Consider the following 16,542-nt stretch of genomic DNA (forward strand, 5'->3'; position numbering starts at 1 on the left):
ATAATGCTTGTGGTGTATCTCATGCTCGAGTCTGGTGCTTTACTTCCTAATGTGCTTATTTGGCAGTCTGTGCTTTTGTTTAGGAGCATAGTTGGAGTGAGACAACTGAGGGAAAAAGATACCAGGTTTTATGCTTTCCAGACTAGATGGCAAAACAATGGACTTTAACCAATTAGAAGCGTTAGGTTTATTAACTAATTATTGTGGATCAGATTAGGAGAAGATTCTTCTTATGTGAAACTGAATATGGACACACCGTTAATTGATTTTTATGTGCATTTAAAAATATTGATACAATTCTCTACAGTGTTGTGTAGACTGAGCTATACCTATAAATGGATCTTCTGATGGTACTTCTTTATTGTCGGGTAATGAAGTCATGTCTTGCATGTACCTTAAGGAAGTAACATTCTAAGAGTGCTGAGTTATTTCCATGTGATTAGTTGTGTATTTGCTGTTAATAGAAAGGTTACATACAGCCCCCCCTGCTTTTTATTTCCCTTTTAGTTGAGGCTGTACTTCAGTCTGCTTATGCAATGGAATCTGTGGTGTCAGTCAGATCCTGTACAATGTTTGTGGTTCAGTGAAAGAGAGGCATCACGCAGAAGAGACCTCACGCTTTTCAGTGCAATGACTTCTTATCTTCAGACCCTGTGTGAAATATTTCCTGGAGAGACAATTTTGAGCTGGATTTTCAAGATTTCATTTAAAATGAGGGGAAAAAAATGTTTAGAAGTGTTCCCATGTAGAAGCAGGACCTTGTATACAAACACTGCCTGCCAACTTTCAGACCAAAACAGCGAGAAGGGAAGAACTGTAGGCTCCAATAGATGGCATTTATTATGGAAATGCCACCAAGCTCCAAACTACAGCAGCACTGCTGGGTGCCTCTGTAATAGGTTTTCTCGCTGCTGTCATGACGTGATGGCAATAATTTTAGAAGCTTGAGATTGCTTAACTCCAGGAGCCTGTGGAAACTGTTTGTGCTACAGTGACAAGGGTGACCAGAGAATCTCTGTCAGCCTGTCTGTCAACGGCTATAGAAGTCAGCATAGAAAAAAACACCGTTTCTGTTTCTGAATGCTAGAGCTGCGCTGCAGAGATACTTGAATGGTCAAGAGATTGTGTTAGCTTTCAAAAGGAGAAAAATACTTCGTGATTTATCTCGTTGGAAATTTCTTTACGGCTTTTTGCTGTATTTTGTATTCTGGAAATGTTTAATCTGCAGCCTTCTGTGTGAATCTTATGGCTGTGGTACAAGATGGGTGATACGACAGATGGTCAGGTTTAAGTCATCAGGGGCCATTACAGGCTGTGGGAAAGGAGCCGTCGGTTTCAGTAGTTACACGTTCTTACGGTGTGGGGGCTATTTTCCTCGTATTCCCTTCTTTGAAGAGACATTCAGAAGACAGCTGTAGACAGAGGAGTAATTTTCCCTCAATGAACAGAAAAGGTTCTTATGATAAAAGATAAGAAAAAGGCATTGTTTGATGGAAAAACCTGAGCAGAAATCTTCCTCTCAAAAATCAGTTAAGCTGTCTGATGCACATAACTTCAGGCTGAAATCTTTCTGGTGTGCTTCCAGCCTAGGTGCATAAGTACTGTGGCTATTTTTTTCCATTCTTTCTGACTGCTGTAATCTTGCAGCCTCTCAGTTATATTATTGAAATAATTACTATAAAGTTTGGAACTTGTTGGCTAAAAGCAGACTACAGAAAGTGATGCTAATGCACCGTATGATGCTGCAGTTGAAAAATAAAGGGGAATCAGTCATAATTTTTGTAAGGCACTGGAGTGCCAGTCTTGTACCCTCAACCATGTGGTGAAGTGAACACGGCTTAGATAGCTTACCTCTGAGAAGGTTATTTTTTCAATTGTGCACTGGTCAAGTTGACAGGCGGCAAATCTGAGAAGCTGGTGGAATGTGGGATAGTAACTACTTTAAGCCTCCAAGGCAGTTCAGGTTCCCTTATCTTGGAATTAAAGTTGAATAGACTATTGTGATGAGCAGGATTGATGAGGAAGTGTGAAGTCGGATAACCAAGAAGGGATTTTGCCTACTACTTGAGCCTTATTTTCTTCTGTATTGATTGGCCAAGCTGAGTGAATCCTGAGTTTAAATAGCATCCAAGTCTGAGTTTTGTAACTATACTGGCGATATAGGCAGAAACTGTGCTATAGTGAAACCAAAGCAAATCACTCGGTGTTATTTTAAGAAGAGCAGTATGGAAATGTAGATAAGTATGTCACAGGTATGCTCCATTTATCCTTTCGTAATGAATGCATGCAGAAAATGTTTTGTGAGGCATCCATAATAAAATATTGTTGAAGTTGGAATGCTGGAATTCAGGGTTGTTTCCTGATGTACTGCTTTTGTTTGTCAGTTTTTGTGTGAATTCAGCTGTTTATACTTTCTGGAGTGCCTGCTATTCATGGGGGACTTGCCAGTAAAATATAGCATTCTCCTGGGCTAGAAAGCTTATTCTCAGTTTCATTCTGTGGTTTAACTTTGCATTCGAAAAAAAACAAGTGTAATTTTGCGAACTTCAGGTCTCCTCCAGAATTAACTTGGCCTTGGCTTTTAGGTTACTTGTATGTGGTCAAGGCCTTTAATCGAGGTCTGTAGGGAAACTCTGATTTTTATAAATTCTCAGTGTTTAAAAAATGTCAGTGTAGCTGACAAGCTGTAGTTCTGTTTCTCAAATCGTCAGGGAAAGTTCTCGCCAAGTGCTTTACCCTGCTATGTTAAGAACACTAATGATGCAGTGACAGTTGAGTCAGTTAACAAGGAAATGTTTCTGTTTCAACTTACCCGCATTTAAACTTGAAACATACAGAAATCGCTTGACATGTGGTTTGTGGTGCAGCAATTGAACTAATGAAATACACAAAAGTAACTAAACCTGAAAGTGATGAATACAGCAGAGCTCCTGCAAGAAGTGCTCTTACTGTGAGCAGGCAGGATTTCTGTGTTTCTGTCTCAAGGGTGCAGAATATGGAAGTTCTGAAATCAGAAACATTTTTTGTCTTGTATTATAAAGTCTTTGTTTTCCTTTACGGTTGTGGAAGGTGGTGAGCTGCAGTGATACAGTATCGTGCAGGCAAAGCATTGTCAGAGTGCATCACTGAGTCTTTCTGGTTCTGGAATGTATATTGCAAAAATGGAATTCTGCAGTCCATCTCGAGTCACATGTGCTTACTGCATTAAGGGGCTGGTATTTTGGCAGAAAGCCTGTGCTGCTCAGATCGTATCAGATTGCAGATGGTATCCATTTGAATCATCCTGTCAGTTCTTCAGTGGAAAAGGGAGAACTGGGGGATAGAAGAATAAAAGACAATAGAGGAACTCCTAAAGACAGGAGATGTTAGAAGCTGCAAAATCCTACTACTTAAGTTAATTTGGGAATGCAAAACTATTTCAAGAAAATAAGACGTAATACCACCATCAAATAATTAAATAAAAATAATAAAAAAGACATTAACTGAGTGGGATTCTTTTCTTAAAAGAGCTTCCTTGTATTTTATTATCTTCAGTTAGGACTTCAGGGAAAAAAATAAGGCATGCTTTAAAAGTACTTGCTATGCAAGCAGGTAGTCCAGTATAATCTGGTGCACGCATACCCTCTCAGGTCTAGGCTTGAGATAGTTCTGTTTGCAGCATTGCCCCTAATCCAGCAGTGCCAGGGTTCCTGGTGAGAGATGTATGTACCTTGAGGGAAAAGTTAATGGGCTCCAAAGACTTTTCATATTGATAATTAACTCCCTGGGGTGATCCCTCTGCTAGCAGTCCTTACAATCAGTTAGCTTGACATGGTGTAATGCATCGTTTGTTCCATATTTGCCATTATGGAATACTTTCAAGTGAAATTTGGTGTTAGTGGTCTTGCAAGTTATGTTTGTGGTGGTAGTTTGTTAAAATCCCCCATAAAACTGAAACAGACTGAAACTTCTTAGATAACCATAATGCAGTTTAGTCTTTCCCTCTGAGACAATTGTATTTTGTTTTGTCAGTCTTTATATTTGGAAGTTTATCCGCTTTTGTGTTTTCCTTAATTTACTGGATATATAGCTTTATCATGCTTGGGGGTGAGACTCGCTAGCAGCTTTTTGATATGAGATTTCAAGAGCAGGTCTTGAACCACTGGCTGTCAGCATACCTTGCTTGGTTGTTTTATTGTTAACTCCTGCTTGCTCTTTTTTTGTTCAGGGTGGTTTGCACCAATGCATCTTACAACATTCGTTAGTGTCAGTCCATTCTATAAATTACTGTTTTTTATGGTGAGCGGGAAAAAGATCCTGCTGCATAATATATGGGGTGAGAGGTGAGCTATAGATCTGAAAGTATTTCATGTCTGTGGTTCTTGTATCAGTTTTTAAAATATTTCAAATATAAATAATGTTGGCAGCTGCTGCCTTAAATTACTGAAATAACAAGCCAAACTGTTCTTTTTCTAAAGAGCTTCTTAGTGTTATGGTACTTTTGTGGTGTTTGTTTTGTTTTTGGTGGAAATGATTTGATGATCCTTCTGTCCATAAATAAATAATGCAAAAAGAAAAAGTTGAAATGAAGCAGAGGTTCAAGCTATTAGCTACAAGACAGTATTTAGATAGTCATCGCTAGTGGAGAGCCTAGTTGGCTTTTTCTTTTAAAAAGCTGGATAAGTGGAGAAAACTAAAATAATGAAGACAGGAAATAAGGAATTGTCCTACTTGTAATATGTCCTGTGTAACTGATTGTGCATTAGATAATGACGATATGTTTTAGCATCTCATAACATGTTGTAGCTTGTGGGTGCCAGTGAAGGGAGTGAAACCCATTTTTCAAACTCAGGTTCATCTGAGATTACTGTGTACTCTGATTTTGCCACAAACTGTGCAAAATGCAGCTGCACAGCCTCGGTATATTCAAAGATGGGAGGGCAACTGAATCCTCAGGCTAGGACCGAAATGGGATTTTAGATGGGGAGAAAAAAATCCTTATTGTCTTCTTAACTCAGTGATAGTCTTTGTAGCTTTGTAATGTTGGAAAGTTCTTTTCTGCACTGCTTAAGGTATTTAATGAAAACAGGGACAGTGGAGCAGTCCCGGCTGCCAGTAACAATAGTCCCAGCTGCTGCTGCAGACAGATGGCAGCTAGGTTCTCAGGCAGGCATCCCTGGTGTCAGGAAAGCTTTGTAAGGATTTCTGGAGTTAATTTGTAGAGGGTGGGGGGGAATCCTTTTTTTCTAATTGTGTTTTTTCCTGAAGGTGTCTAAACTAAGTAAAATTAAAAAAAAAAAAATAATAGAAGAGCATCTAATTTGAGTTCCTTTTTTCTTCTTCTTCTAAGATGAGTCCTGTTTTATGCAGCTGTTCTGAAACAAAATAAAAATGAGTGGGAAAGTAGGACTTAGCCTTGCGGGGATTTGATTTATGGTGCTCTTTGTGTAAATTACTTATTTCAAATGTAATGCTAAAATTGCTGGTGTTTGGATAATGTGAAAGTGAGAAGTACTGAAAGGTCCTTGGAGCAAGGTAGCCTAATCAGTTATTCACCTAGCACTTTACTGGTGTACATGGACAGGGATTAATTGCTAAAATTGGGCTTTTTCACTGTTACAGGACTCTAAAAAGTACTAACCTGTTTCAAAGAAGCTTACTCATTAGGGTAAACGAGTAGGATTTGCTGATCTTTTGCGTTCTGATCCAACTCCTGACTGGTTTCTGAATGAAAAGTCATGCTGAATGGCAAAGAAACCCTATTGTGTGTGCACGCCTTCAAAGGAAATAGAAAGTTGTTTTTTCTTCTGCGGTAGCATTCTGTAAACATAGTTCAGATATTTCCATGATACAAGTGCTTTAGTGAAACTAACCTTTGGTTTAAGTTACTGGTGAGAGAAGTCCTTAGTGAGAACCTGGCTTTCCTTTAGACTGGCACTGAGGATTTGTAGGTAGTAATGTAGTGGGAATCTGTGGAGTGGCTGCTACACAGGTAGGAAAGGCAAGCAAGGAGTTTAGTGTGGTGGCTTTACCTAATAACTCTTCCTCCTCTTATAAATCACAAATGAGACATTTTCAATGAAATTACAGAGTAGGTGGGAAGATTGACTTTTATAGATAGAGTTCAGTCTCAACTCTCAATCTGTTTTCTGGAAATGAATAATTTTAGATTAAAAGAAAAAATAAGCATACCGTTTCCGATACGGCTTGTGCCTGTCAAGAAGCAGACACAAGTTTTTAAAGCCTGTCTTGATTAGTGTTTATTTTCAACATCCAGCTTGTTTTTCATCTTTTAAAGTGTTTTTTTGCTTGCATCTTGAGGTTGCATCAGGAAGATAAACTGAAGTGGAAGAAAGTCACTGAACCCCATCCACATCTTGTGGTCTGTACGTGCTCATAACTGTGGTTGTTAAAACAAAATGAATGTTTGACCAGTTTGTTAATACACACTGCAGTCATGACAGGTGTTATAAAAGTGGGCTGCCTTTTGAGAAGGTACTCCATGTGTCCTGTGGAAGATGCCTAAATTGCCTTGCAGGGGAGGTTGAACTGGGAGCTTACGTGAAAGACAAGTCACAGTCGCGGCGCTGTTCCTCTACTGCCTCTCCTGTCACTGGTTACCACACTTGTTGCAAGTCCCATAACAGGCAAGAGAAGGCTTGAATGCAAGCTGGCTCCGAGAGAAAATGGAGACAATTGCTGTTCTCTTTAAATAGCTGTACCATAAGGGGGGTTTGCTGGGGAGGGGAGGGATGCTGCTGGAGTTTTTTCCTGACGCTACTGGAGGGAGCACTCCAGGAGTGGGAGTCAGAGGGGAAATGGTAATGTCAGAGGTAATGCTGAACACACGAGCAAAGATTTTACATCATCTGAACATTAGGCCTCTCTTTTGCAGGGTTAGGGATTTCTGTTGCTCGTCTGTAAGACTGTCTTAATTGCTGTCTCTGAATGCTCTACAATATTGCCCATTTATAAATTTTGTTACAGGAATTTTTCGTAGAAAACAAACATGGAATCTTAGTGAGGTACTTGGTTTTCCTTCTAAAGCATTTCTCATGGTTGTACAAAAAATAACTTGAAATGTTAATTCTGAACACCATTAAAAAAACATATACATGCATTTTGGAAGATGACTTCAAGTTGGGGGTGGAGAAGGTGAGCAGTTAATGATTAAGGGTGCAAATATTTGGCCTAGAGCAAGACGGTAGGATGGCCAAGCTATTTCAACTAATTGCAGTTGGACTTCTGCAAAACTGTTAAGGAGTTAGTACAGATAGACAGGTGATAATACTAACAAACCCAGAGAGGTTTTGTGTGTCAGTGGTGAGTAAAATTGCGCAAAATGCTTCTTCAGAATTAGTGCCCACTTACCATGCACATAGAACAAGGGCTTTTAGAGGTGTTTCTTTTATAAAATGCTTAAGTAATGTGTCTTCTTTCATTATGGCAATCTGCATTATTTTTACTTCTACTTGCAATGAGAACTGCTTCAAGAATCCAACATTTTCACTGTGTGTGAATCATTTCAGCTCTTGAGGCTGGCAGAACCGACTCCCCAGGATTCTGCTGCTGCATGATGTTCTTTTAATGGAGCCCTGACAATGTGTCTGAAGGTCAAAATAGCTTTAGTAGAAGACCTTTGGCTTTTGGAGACACAGTCATGTAAAAGCAGAGAGTGGGGGGGTGAGATTGTATTATCTTAAAACAAAAAAAAATACAGGAGAAAATAATTGAGCAGAACTCCAGGTGCTTAGCCAGCCACGGCATGAAGTTGATGCACAACTTCTGCAGCAGGACGCTGTCAGGTAATCAAATCACAATGGAAGTTTTGGGATGGCTTGGGTTCAGCTTTTCTGATAGCTAGAGCAGTGTGGTTCGACTAGCTCCCACTTGATGCGAAGCCTGCTGGCATGCTGTTCTCCCAGAACGCCAGCTGTAGAGAGGGTATTTATAGCGGTTGGATCTGCAAGAGCAGCTGAGGATGAGAGCGGCTTTCCAGCAGCTTCTGTGAGCGAGCCTTTGCCTTGCTCTGGTGCTGGTGAGCACAATGCCCTCCCCCACCCAACCTTTCTCCCAGTGCAGGGCTGAAATTCCACAGTGGGGAGAGAATCCGGTTGAATTCCAAATGAGCTGTTCTTAGCTTCTATTTGGTCGCCTTTCCTTTTAATGATTTGAAAAATGCAAACAATGCTTTGAAAAGCAGGCACTGTTTTACAAGCTGGAAGTGTCCATTTCCCTTCATTTATCTCTTGTAATAACAACCCTGAAAGTCTGTCTTATAAAAACAGTATAGCCATATATCTGATTGTAACGTATGCCTAGGAAAGAAGCCTGTATTAAACGTGTTTTTGCGGGGTGTTATTCACGTTCCAGCACATAAGAATTCCTGCTCCACCCTGCTCTCAGTAACGAACGTGTTCTCATTGTTGTCATTCCAGTCTACAGATGGCGCAGATATATTTTCCAGACACACACATTTTAGGAGACTGTATATTTAATGTTAATTTGGTCTTGTGGATTCGATTCCTAAAGTTCCAGTTCTTTTATATGTTAAATTGATTACTCAGATGTCATAAAATAAAACTGCTGCTTGTATTGATTCAAATAGAATTTCAAGAAGGCACAGTAAAGAATTATTTGGTGTTTGTTTCCCTAAATGTTACTGATCTTACAGAAGTAAACTTAGCCCTCTGTATTTCTGTCTGGGCTAGCATATTTTTTGTCAACTTCTACCTGTTCCTTTACCAATAAGTACGAGAACAAAAGTGTAGACAGGACTGTGCCTTTTCTGCTAGCTGTTATCTCTTAATGTGTGCTGGCATTTGGTAGGAATGTGTGCTCTGGGTAGGCTAATGCTGCCACTAGGAGGGTTACTGAGGCTGGTGGGAACTCTTAATTAGGTGAAAACTCGTCGTTTGAACTGTTTCTATTTCGTATGTAGAAATAAGGGAGGGTTTGCACCTTCAGCATTGACAGATGGGCAAGAATACAGGGATGAAAGAGGGAAGTGACAGAAAGCAGACTGCATTGCAGAACGATGGAAGTTCAGTGCCTGCAGCTCCATACCCGGCCTCCACCAGTACTGGGTTTTATTTCTGAATGGCAATTGATAGGAGGCTGCTTTTTTTTTTAATATTAACCTATCAGCCTCCTTCCCTCCCCTGCACAGACTGTGTGTCAGCTAATCCCAGGATTTAGCCCAAGTTAATTCTGTCTGCCAGTGTTCCATCTGAAGGGCAAACTGCAGTTAGCCTGTTCCTTGCTGGAAAACCCTCCAGAGCGACCAAGTTGTGGCGTGTTTGATGGCAGCGTGCCCCGAAACATGACTCTGATCGCTGGGGAGGTGGAGCTGTTGAATCAAGTGACTTGAGCTAAATGCAGTGAGGAATAAGAGAATACTTTCAGTTCTTACCTCTTGTGTGCTTTGCATCCTGTGTCTCCATTCGAAGAGTGAAGGGCATTGCTTGTACCCCCAGACAAAGGGCTGCAGATAATTTTGAACCTGCAAGATTTATGGCATGCTGAGGAGCAGTGCTGCCTGGGATGAAAGCAGATTTTATTTGAACCACGAATTCAGTAACCTTGTAAACTGACATGAGATTTAAGCAGTTAGGAAGGAGTTTTCTTTATTCTTTGTGCCCACAAAAATATTGATGCAGCTGAGTAGATGGGAATAGAAATGGGGGCTGATCTTGGCTGAGCTTGCCTTCCCACCCCCCCCCCTTTCTCCTCTGTAGGTTTCCCACTGTCTCTTTACTCAGCTTTAGAGGGGAATGGAAGTGTAAGTCCAGAAATGAAGGCCTGAAGTGGGGGTGTGTTTGGGTGTATGTTTAGGAAGGAGTGAGGACACTGAATGCTGCTTCCAATTAATTGAAAGTATCACAGAAGGCTAGAAATTTTTATTAGCTCTCTGTTATGCTTTGCACTCTGGTTACAATTGTAAAATGAAGTGTGTATTTGATGTGTGCTTTGTGGAAATAAACTTCAACAAATCTAAACTGCATTGTAAGGCAAAAAAAAAAAATAAAATCCTGAAATGATAGTTGGAATGCAAAATAATACATGTTAGAAAATATAAGGGTACTGTCTTGATACTGAAGCTCTCTGTCAAAGCTTGCAAACAGATTTGCTAAAATTAAAAACGAGAAGTGAATTCGATCCCATAGGTTTGAAAGGCTGAAGGTGTATGTTATTTCTGTGCCGGCTGATCCAGCAGATGGTGGGTGGTATGAAAATGTTACCTAAGGAACAAGGAGTGAGCTAGAGGTTGGGCTGTGGAAGTGCCTCTGCCAAGAAACGAAGTTACCTGTTAGTGAGGGCATGTAGGATCAAACGCTTTGTGGAGATACGCTTGTTGTTGTTGATACTGCACATCTAAAATTATAATCCCTTTGATTGTGCTTCAGCTTTCTTCTTATCTTTTATTAGTCAGTACCGCTCCTACTATACACTTTTCCTTTACAAGGACTAATTGGTTAAAATATGTGGGTTGCATCTTGTAATCTAAATCTGCACTGCCAGCCATCTGTTCTGTTTTGAAAAAGTTCTTTTTTTTTGTAGTTATCCATACAGATCAGCTGCATCGGAAAATGAAGAAGTAGCCTGGAGAGGAGGGGAAAAAAAGTCTGTCATTTCTATTGTATCAGTTGATTAAGTGGAGAAGCAGAACTGGGCATTGTTCTTTTGTGTTTGAGGGAGTGTGGGAACAGGAGTTATATGAGTATCTCTTATATTCTGGGTAACAGGCCATAGGTCACTTTTTATCCTTTATTTGCCCCTGCAGTTTTCCAATTGTGTAATCGCAGAGGATCTCTTTTGATAAGCAGACTCCAGGAAAGTCACGCTAACCTTCCGAAAGCTTTGGAGCACGCTTCTGCTTTTGGAAGTTGTGCTGGTATGGGAGCAGTACCTGTGAGCTGCGTTGGAAGACTGTCATTGTGTTTGGGCTCTGATTTTTCTTTGTGAGTCTTATGCTCTGATTCCTCAGTGATGGTGATTGGTGTGCAAAAATGACTTAGTTGCATTTATTTTCCTTCCACATCCCAAAGAGTGTCTGGCAAGTTATATGTACAAAGTACAGAGTGTAGCTTGAAATTACAGCTGCTGGCTTGTGTATTATCATTTAATAGCGCACTTAAGAAAATCAAAGTTTACGAAAGAGATCAGGATAACATAGGTTTGCTTATGTAATGATACACAGCTTTAGATTATTTGGTGTGAAGAAACTTGTTTTAAAACTATCGGTTTCCTTACTTTTTGGTCAATACTACATAAAATCCGTAAATGTTTCTAGGTACAGGTGTCAGAACAAACCCCACAGAAATTAAACAGCTAAATAAAAGTGTTTAAATAACTTGAGCTTCAGAGAGTATATGGATTACTACTGCTTAAAGGCACCTCAGACAGCGTGAAGAAGTTCTCTACAGTTTACCATATAACTGTAAGGAGAAAGAAGCTTTTAAAATGTAAGATTATTTTCTGCAGAATTTATAAGTCTGGGCTGGGCTGGCAGTGAGTATAAATGTTGCTGTATTCAATTAAATAAACGGAATCAAGTTCAATGGTAACACTACAGAGCTATTCACCCAGTGAGCTTTTATGTAAATTTTATATCCGCTTGACAACTGATATTTTTTTAACCTATTCTGTTTTCTTATAAACTTGGAAAACTCATTTGAATATTATGTCTGAAGGTCAATTCTGTTACTCAAAATTTGGGGGAATTCATAATTCAGATTTAAAAGCACTCCACCGACGATGTGGATGCTTACTTCCCTAAACCAGACCAACAAACTGCAGAGTACTTTTATAGCAGGAATATTCCCATGCTTTTTTCTCAGCCTTCCATTCCAAAGGGAAATGCTGACCATTAATCCAGAGTTTGCTTTGCTGATCCCAGAAGAGATTTTAATCACTGAAGTCAGAAAACAGCATCTTCAACTTGTTCTATCCTTTCCACATATGTGAAATAGAGTTGTACGTAACCTTTGGTGGCAGTGGTATAAGATGGTGATCTGATCGAATACCGCTGCCAGTTCTGTTTGGTGCAGAAACCTGAACTTGTGGGAAGCCGAAAGATTCCAAATGAGCTAAGGAGTTGGCTCGTGGTAAAGCAGGGGGCCTGAAAAAGGGATCAAATTTCTCAGAAACCGGCTGCTTAGGCTAGCTCCAGCGTTCAAAGTTGCTACAGTGCCATGCTGACAGTAACTAATTATAGCTGCAGCACAAAGCGTTAGTCTCAGTCTGCAAACAGAAAAGTTAATTGCCACGTTGGACCTTTGAAATATCAGATAAACAAATTTATCCTGTAAGATAAAAAGGCCATTAATGTGTTCCTGCTGTGATCGTCTGCCTTATTGCCTTTCTCATTTCCTGAGGCTCTGTAATTAAACCATTAGCTTGTGTACCATGCCGTGAGTCTGCTGTGGTGTGAGGAGATGGATGATGACCTAGTTCATGATTCACTAATACAATGCGTCTTGGCCTTGCATGGTTTAAAAACCAAACAAAATAACTGAAAAGCTTTTACTGTGCTTGTGAGTGTTGAAGACCCTGGAAGCAATCCTTTTACTTGTTAATTCTGTTTGTTTCCTTGTTCAGCCGAAAACACGGCTTGCTGAGTAACATGGTATGTGAAATGAGTGGTGCCCACTCAGTCTAATTTCTGTGTGATCATGTTTTTTTTTCAGTTTGGCTTACGATATTTGAGGTTAAAACTTACCTGTACTACAGGAAGTCTTCTAATTTTCTTCAGATGTATCCATGAGCTTCCTTAAGAAGTCCCTCCAAAGATGATGCTTGGTGCAATAGACACCTTCAGTCTAGGTCAGCTGCTTTAATTTGAATTCTTGGTTCGTTAGCAGCCTCACCATCTTCTTTCAGGCATTGTATCTCACCTTGTTAAGTATCCAGCCACTTGGTTCAAGTTCAGACCACGTCAAATGTGACTGATGTTAGCAGCTACCCACTTGATGCTCAGTGCTATAAGAGAAGAGGGATTTGGTCCGCTTGAAATCAGTTGAGGCTGTGATCTTATGTTTTCTCAGTTGTTTTGCTCTCCCGGATTCCTTTGCAGACAGACAGCATTCTGTTAAACCAGTGATTCTGAAGATGGAGGATGTAGACTGTTTGTAAGAAACCAGAATGGGGATAAAAACAGTTCAAGCTTGCACTTGAAGTTGAGTGAGAAGGCTGTGGCTGGATCAGAGCAGCAAGGGACAGCATGCAGAGTTCCTGGCAGCCAGGAGGTTTCCTCTACCCTGTTCCTGTTGCTGTGGAAGGTTTTGGCCAGGCAGCTGCATTCCCAACCTCTGACAGAGCTGCCTCCTTGCACGTTGATCACCCTTTCCTAATATGCTTCTCAGGATATGCTTTGCAAAAATGTGCATCCTAGAAAGTAGCTTTGAGAATAGTGAGCTGCACACAGGACTTAATGTGAAGGAGCTCAGAGAAGCTAAAGAAAATAAATAAAAGTAAAAATTGGAGGGGAACTGCTAGCATAAACCATGGAGCCTAAACTGGGCTCTTTGTGAATGTGATGGATCAAATTTAAACCTGAAGCCAGCAGAATGGAGCTGTGAGGGCAAGCTTGTAGTGCGTGTCCTGACACTAAGCGTGTTGTATCACTGGAGATCTTGTCTTTCATGGGTGGTCAACGTGCTTTTTTTATGCACAGCCAGCTGAGGGAAAAGCTAGTTGTTGCTTTGACTAAATGCTTGGCTTCCTCGCTTTCCTTTTGGAAATAACGTGGATATCTTCATTTTTTTTAAACAATCGGTACGATGTGTGTATTTTCACATCAAACTTATTTTTGATTAATGCTGAAATTTATGCTGTTGCTTGTAATGTTTCCTGTTCCTGACGCAGTAGAAGCTTAGGATGCGATTTCTCTCTCGTTTCCTTGGAGAGAGCAAATGCAGCTTTGCCTTGGCCAGGAGGAGTGGCTGTCTTGTTTATAGACAACGAAGTAAAAATGAAAAAGAAAAGACTGAACACTTGCTATTCTGCTGTAGAGGCGGTCACTCCTCTCCTTCCCTAGCCGTCATTCCTCCCTCAAACATAACACCAAGAGTTTGGGTTAAAATGATATGCTGGGGAGATTAAACAAGAATGTAAACTTATGGCCAGGAGAGGTGCGTTCTGCTTAAAATTATGTTAGCAATACAAAGGCACAGATTCTATTTATTGCTGCTTTTTCTGCTTTTAATGGTTAAATTACTTTACCTTGAGCTCTTAACCCAAAATGATTAAAGGAAAGTAATGTTGTTCTATCCCAAAGGACATTACATCAAACTGAGTTGGAGACGGTGTTTTTTGTACTGTTTTTTGCGTAGGAGCTTCCTGGTACAAGAGAGGACTTCCTTACCTTCCAGAGCTTTGATTGCTAATAATTGAATGAAAAACAAGACAAGTTGTAAATCGTAGCAGCCTGGAATCCACTGAAAGAGAACTGGTTTGGCTTTGGGGCAGGAGAGCTGCCTTGTGGGATTTATTCACTTTAGAGCTGGTTTAATCCTGTGTGCTGTAGATTTACTGCTGTTGGGCCAAGACTAGCAAAGGGAGCCCAAAGCCATGTAGGACTGCTTAGGTTACCTCTTTGTTGTGTGTTGATGCCCATGTTGCTACCCAAAGCTGCACGCGTTTCTGCCACGTGGTGCTGTACTGGTGCACAGCATATTTTGCGTTGGCTTTGCATGTCTGTCGGCTTTCGTACAGCAAGAATGTCAGCACAAGGTGCATCCAAGTAAAATGGAGCTGACCACAAGAAATAGAGTAGCAACTGTTGCTATTTGCAGTCCACAAAGTGATCCCTCCTCCACACTGTAGTTTTGGCCAGCAGCCCTGCACAGGGACTCAGCATCTGGTGGAGTGATTACATTTTGAAGGGAATTCTGCAACCGCATTTTCAGGGACTTCACTGCAGCATGTTAAGCTCATAACGCTTGAAATGCCAAGAGATGTGGGTGTTAAGATTTTTAGTTCTTAGAGAAGAAGTGGAAGAAGCTCCCATCTTTTAGAACCATGGCCTTCCTGGCCTGAATATGTGCGAAGTAGTCATTTGTAGTGTAGGATGGTTGTTTGGGATCAGAACGTATCCTTTGCTTGGTATCAGAGTGTCAGTTTTCCCTGGGACGAGTGTCACCACGTGTCTATTCTTCTTTCTTTGTATATTTTGTTTGCATGTGTCTTAATAAGTATATCATTCCCAAAGGCAAATTGCTGCAGTAGATGCAGCTGGGCATGTGTAAACCGAAGGTGGTTTATCTAATTTTGATACCCTCATGAGTGTGCCTTTTTAGAATCCTTATTATGTGGATGATTTCAAAAACAGCTGATGGAAATGATAATGTATTTCCAGTACTATAGTCTTGAGAGAAAGAAGCAGTAGAGATTAACTTTGGCATCAAGAGCTGTGCTTATAAATTACCCTCCTTGGAATATACAATCTACAGGCATGTTGTATGCCATTAAAAGAACTGGAATCTATCGTGTATTAATTGCTTCCAGGCAAAGGTTATGGGAATGTTTTATTGCTGGGAAGAAAAAACCCAAAAAAGCCACCCACACACCTAACATGTATCTGGAAAAGTTTCTGTTAATTGCAGGGAATGTTTATGTATGGATCAAATATTGAAAGAAGTAAAGGGATTGAGAGAAAGAGGTACAGAGGTACTGCTATGAAAATTTTGTTGAGCAGCATCAATTCGTTTTAGGAATGTTTTTCCTATTTCAAATAAGGCTTACGTAAATAGTATTAGGAAACTGAGAGTCTATTGCTTCAATCTTATTACTGCTCTGCAGTGTGGGAACTCTCTGAAAACTCACACAGATTAACTTGAGGGTCAGCAAGTTCATTAATTATGTTGCTAAATGCCAAGTTAGCTAAGTGTTTAAATTTTGTTTCCTGTAGGTATTATCAACCCAAAGAATCCTAAGGAAGCGCCAAAGTCCTTCAGCTTTGACTACTCTTATTGGTCCCACACATCGGTAAGTTCTTTCAGAAGAAAACCATTTTTACTTGATTTGATTTAACTGCATTCTTTTTTTCTTCTTTTTTTTTTTTCGTTTTCTGACCATGACATCCTTTTCAGATGTTTCTGCGCTGTCTGTCTTGCCCTCATTCAGATTAAGAGCTTGGGAGATGGGGAAGCTAAGCTCCTGGGAGTCTGATAGCAAGTTGTAGCTATTTGGAAGATTACTTAAAATAATCATCAACTGTGTCCTGTTGTAAATATTTAAGGATGCATGTGAACCACAGTTACTTCACTTCTACGTTGAGCAACTTTCACTTGTCTGCAAGTTCGTGCAGTTCAAGAGAAGATGTGGTCCGGGTTCCCTTGGCATATCTGGAAAAGGCAGAGTAGTGACCTATGCTTCTACTAGCTGCAAAAGCAATAACCTCTGTCATTTAACTCCTCTGCCCCACCCTCCTGCAAATTAGTACTAAGGTCTTGCTGACTTCCAGTAATTGTTCTAAAGCAGGACTGTGTTCTGCCATCTACCCCCCGCCTTTTTTTCCTCCAGAAATACAGAAAGAATGGGTCATGTTTTTTGAAGTCATTA

At 40.3% G+C, this 16,542-nt stretch overlaps 1 protein-coding gene across 16 annotated transcripts in view; it reads left to right on the plus strand.

Annotated features, from left to right (window-relative positions):
- KIF1B (kinesin family member 1B) overlaps positions 1 to 16,542 on the plus strand; it is a 95,501-nt gene that overhangs the window by 7,170 nt on the left and 71,789 nt on the right. For all 16 annotated transcript variants that reach the window (XM_038166745.2, XM_038166746.2, XM_038166749.2 and 13 more), the window contains exon 3: positions 15,890 to 15,966. In XM_038166745.2, coding sequence (XP_038022673.1) covers positions 15,890 to 15,966 — 77 coding nt within the window. The remainder of the gene's footprint in view (positions 1 to 15,889; positions 15,967 to 16,542) is intronic.

The sequence above is a fragment of the Anas platyrhynchos genome, chromosome 22 (genome assembly GCF_047663525.1).
Source record: "Anas platyrhynchos isolate ZD024472 breed Pekin duck chromosome 22, IASCAAS_PekinDuck_T2T, whole genome shotgun sequence".
NCBI lineage: Eukaryota > Metazoa > Chordata > Aves > Anseriformes > Anatidae > Anas > Anas platyrhynchos.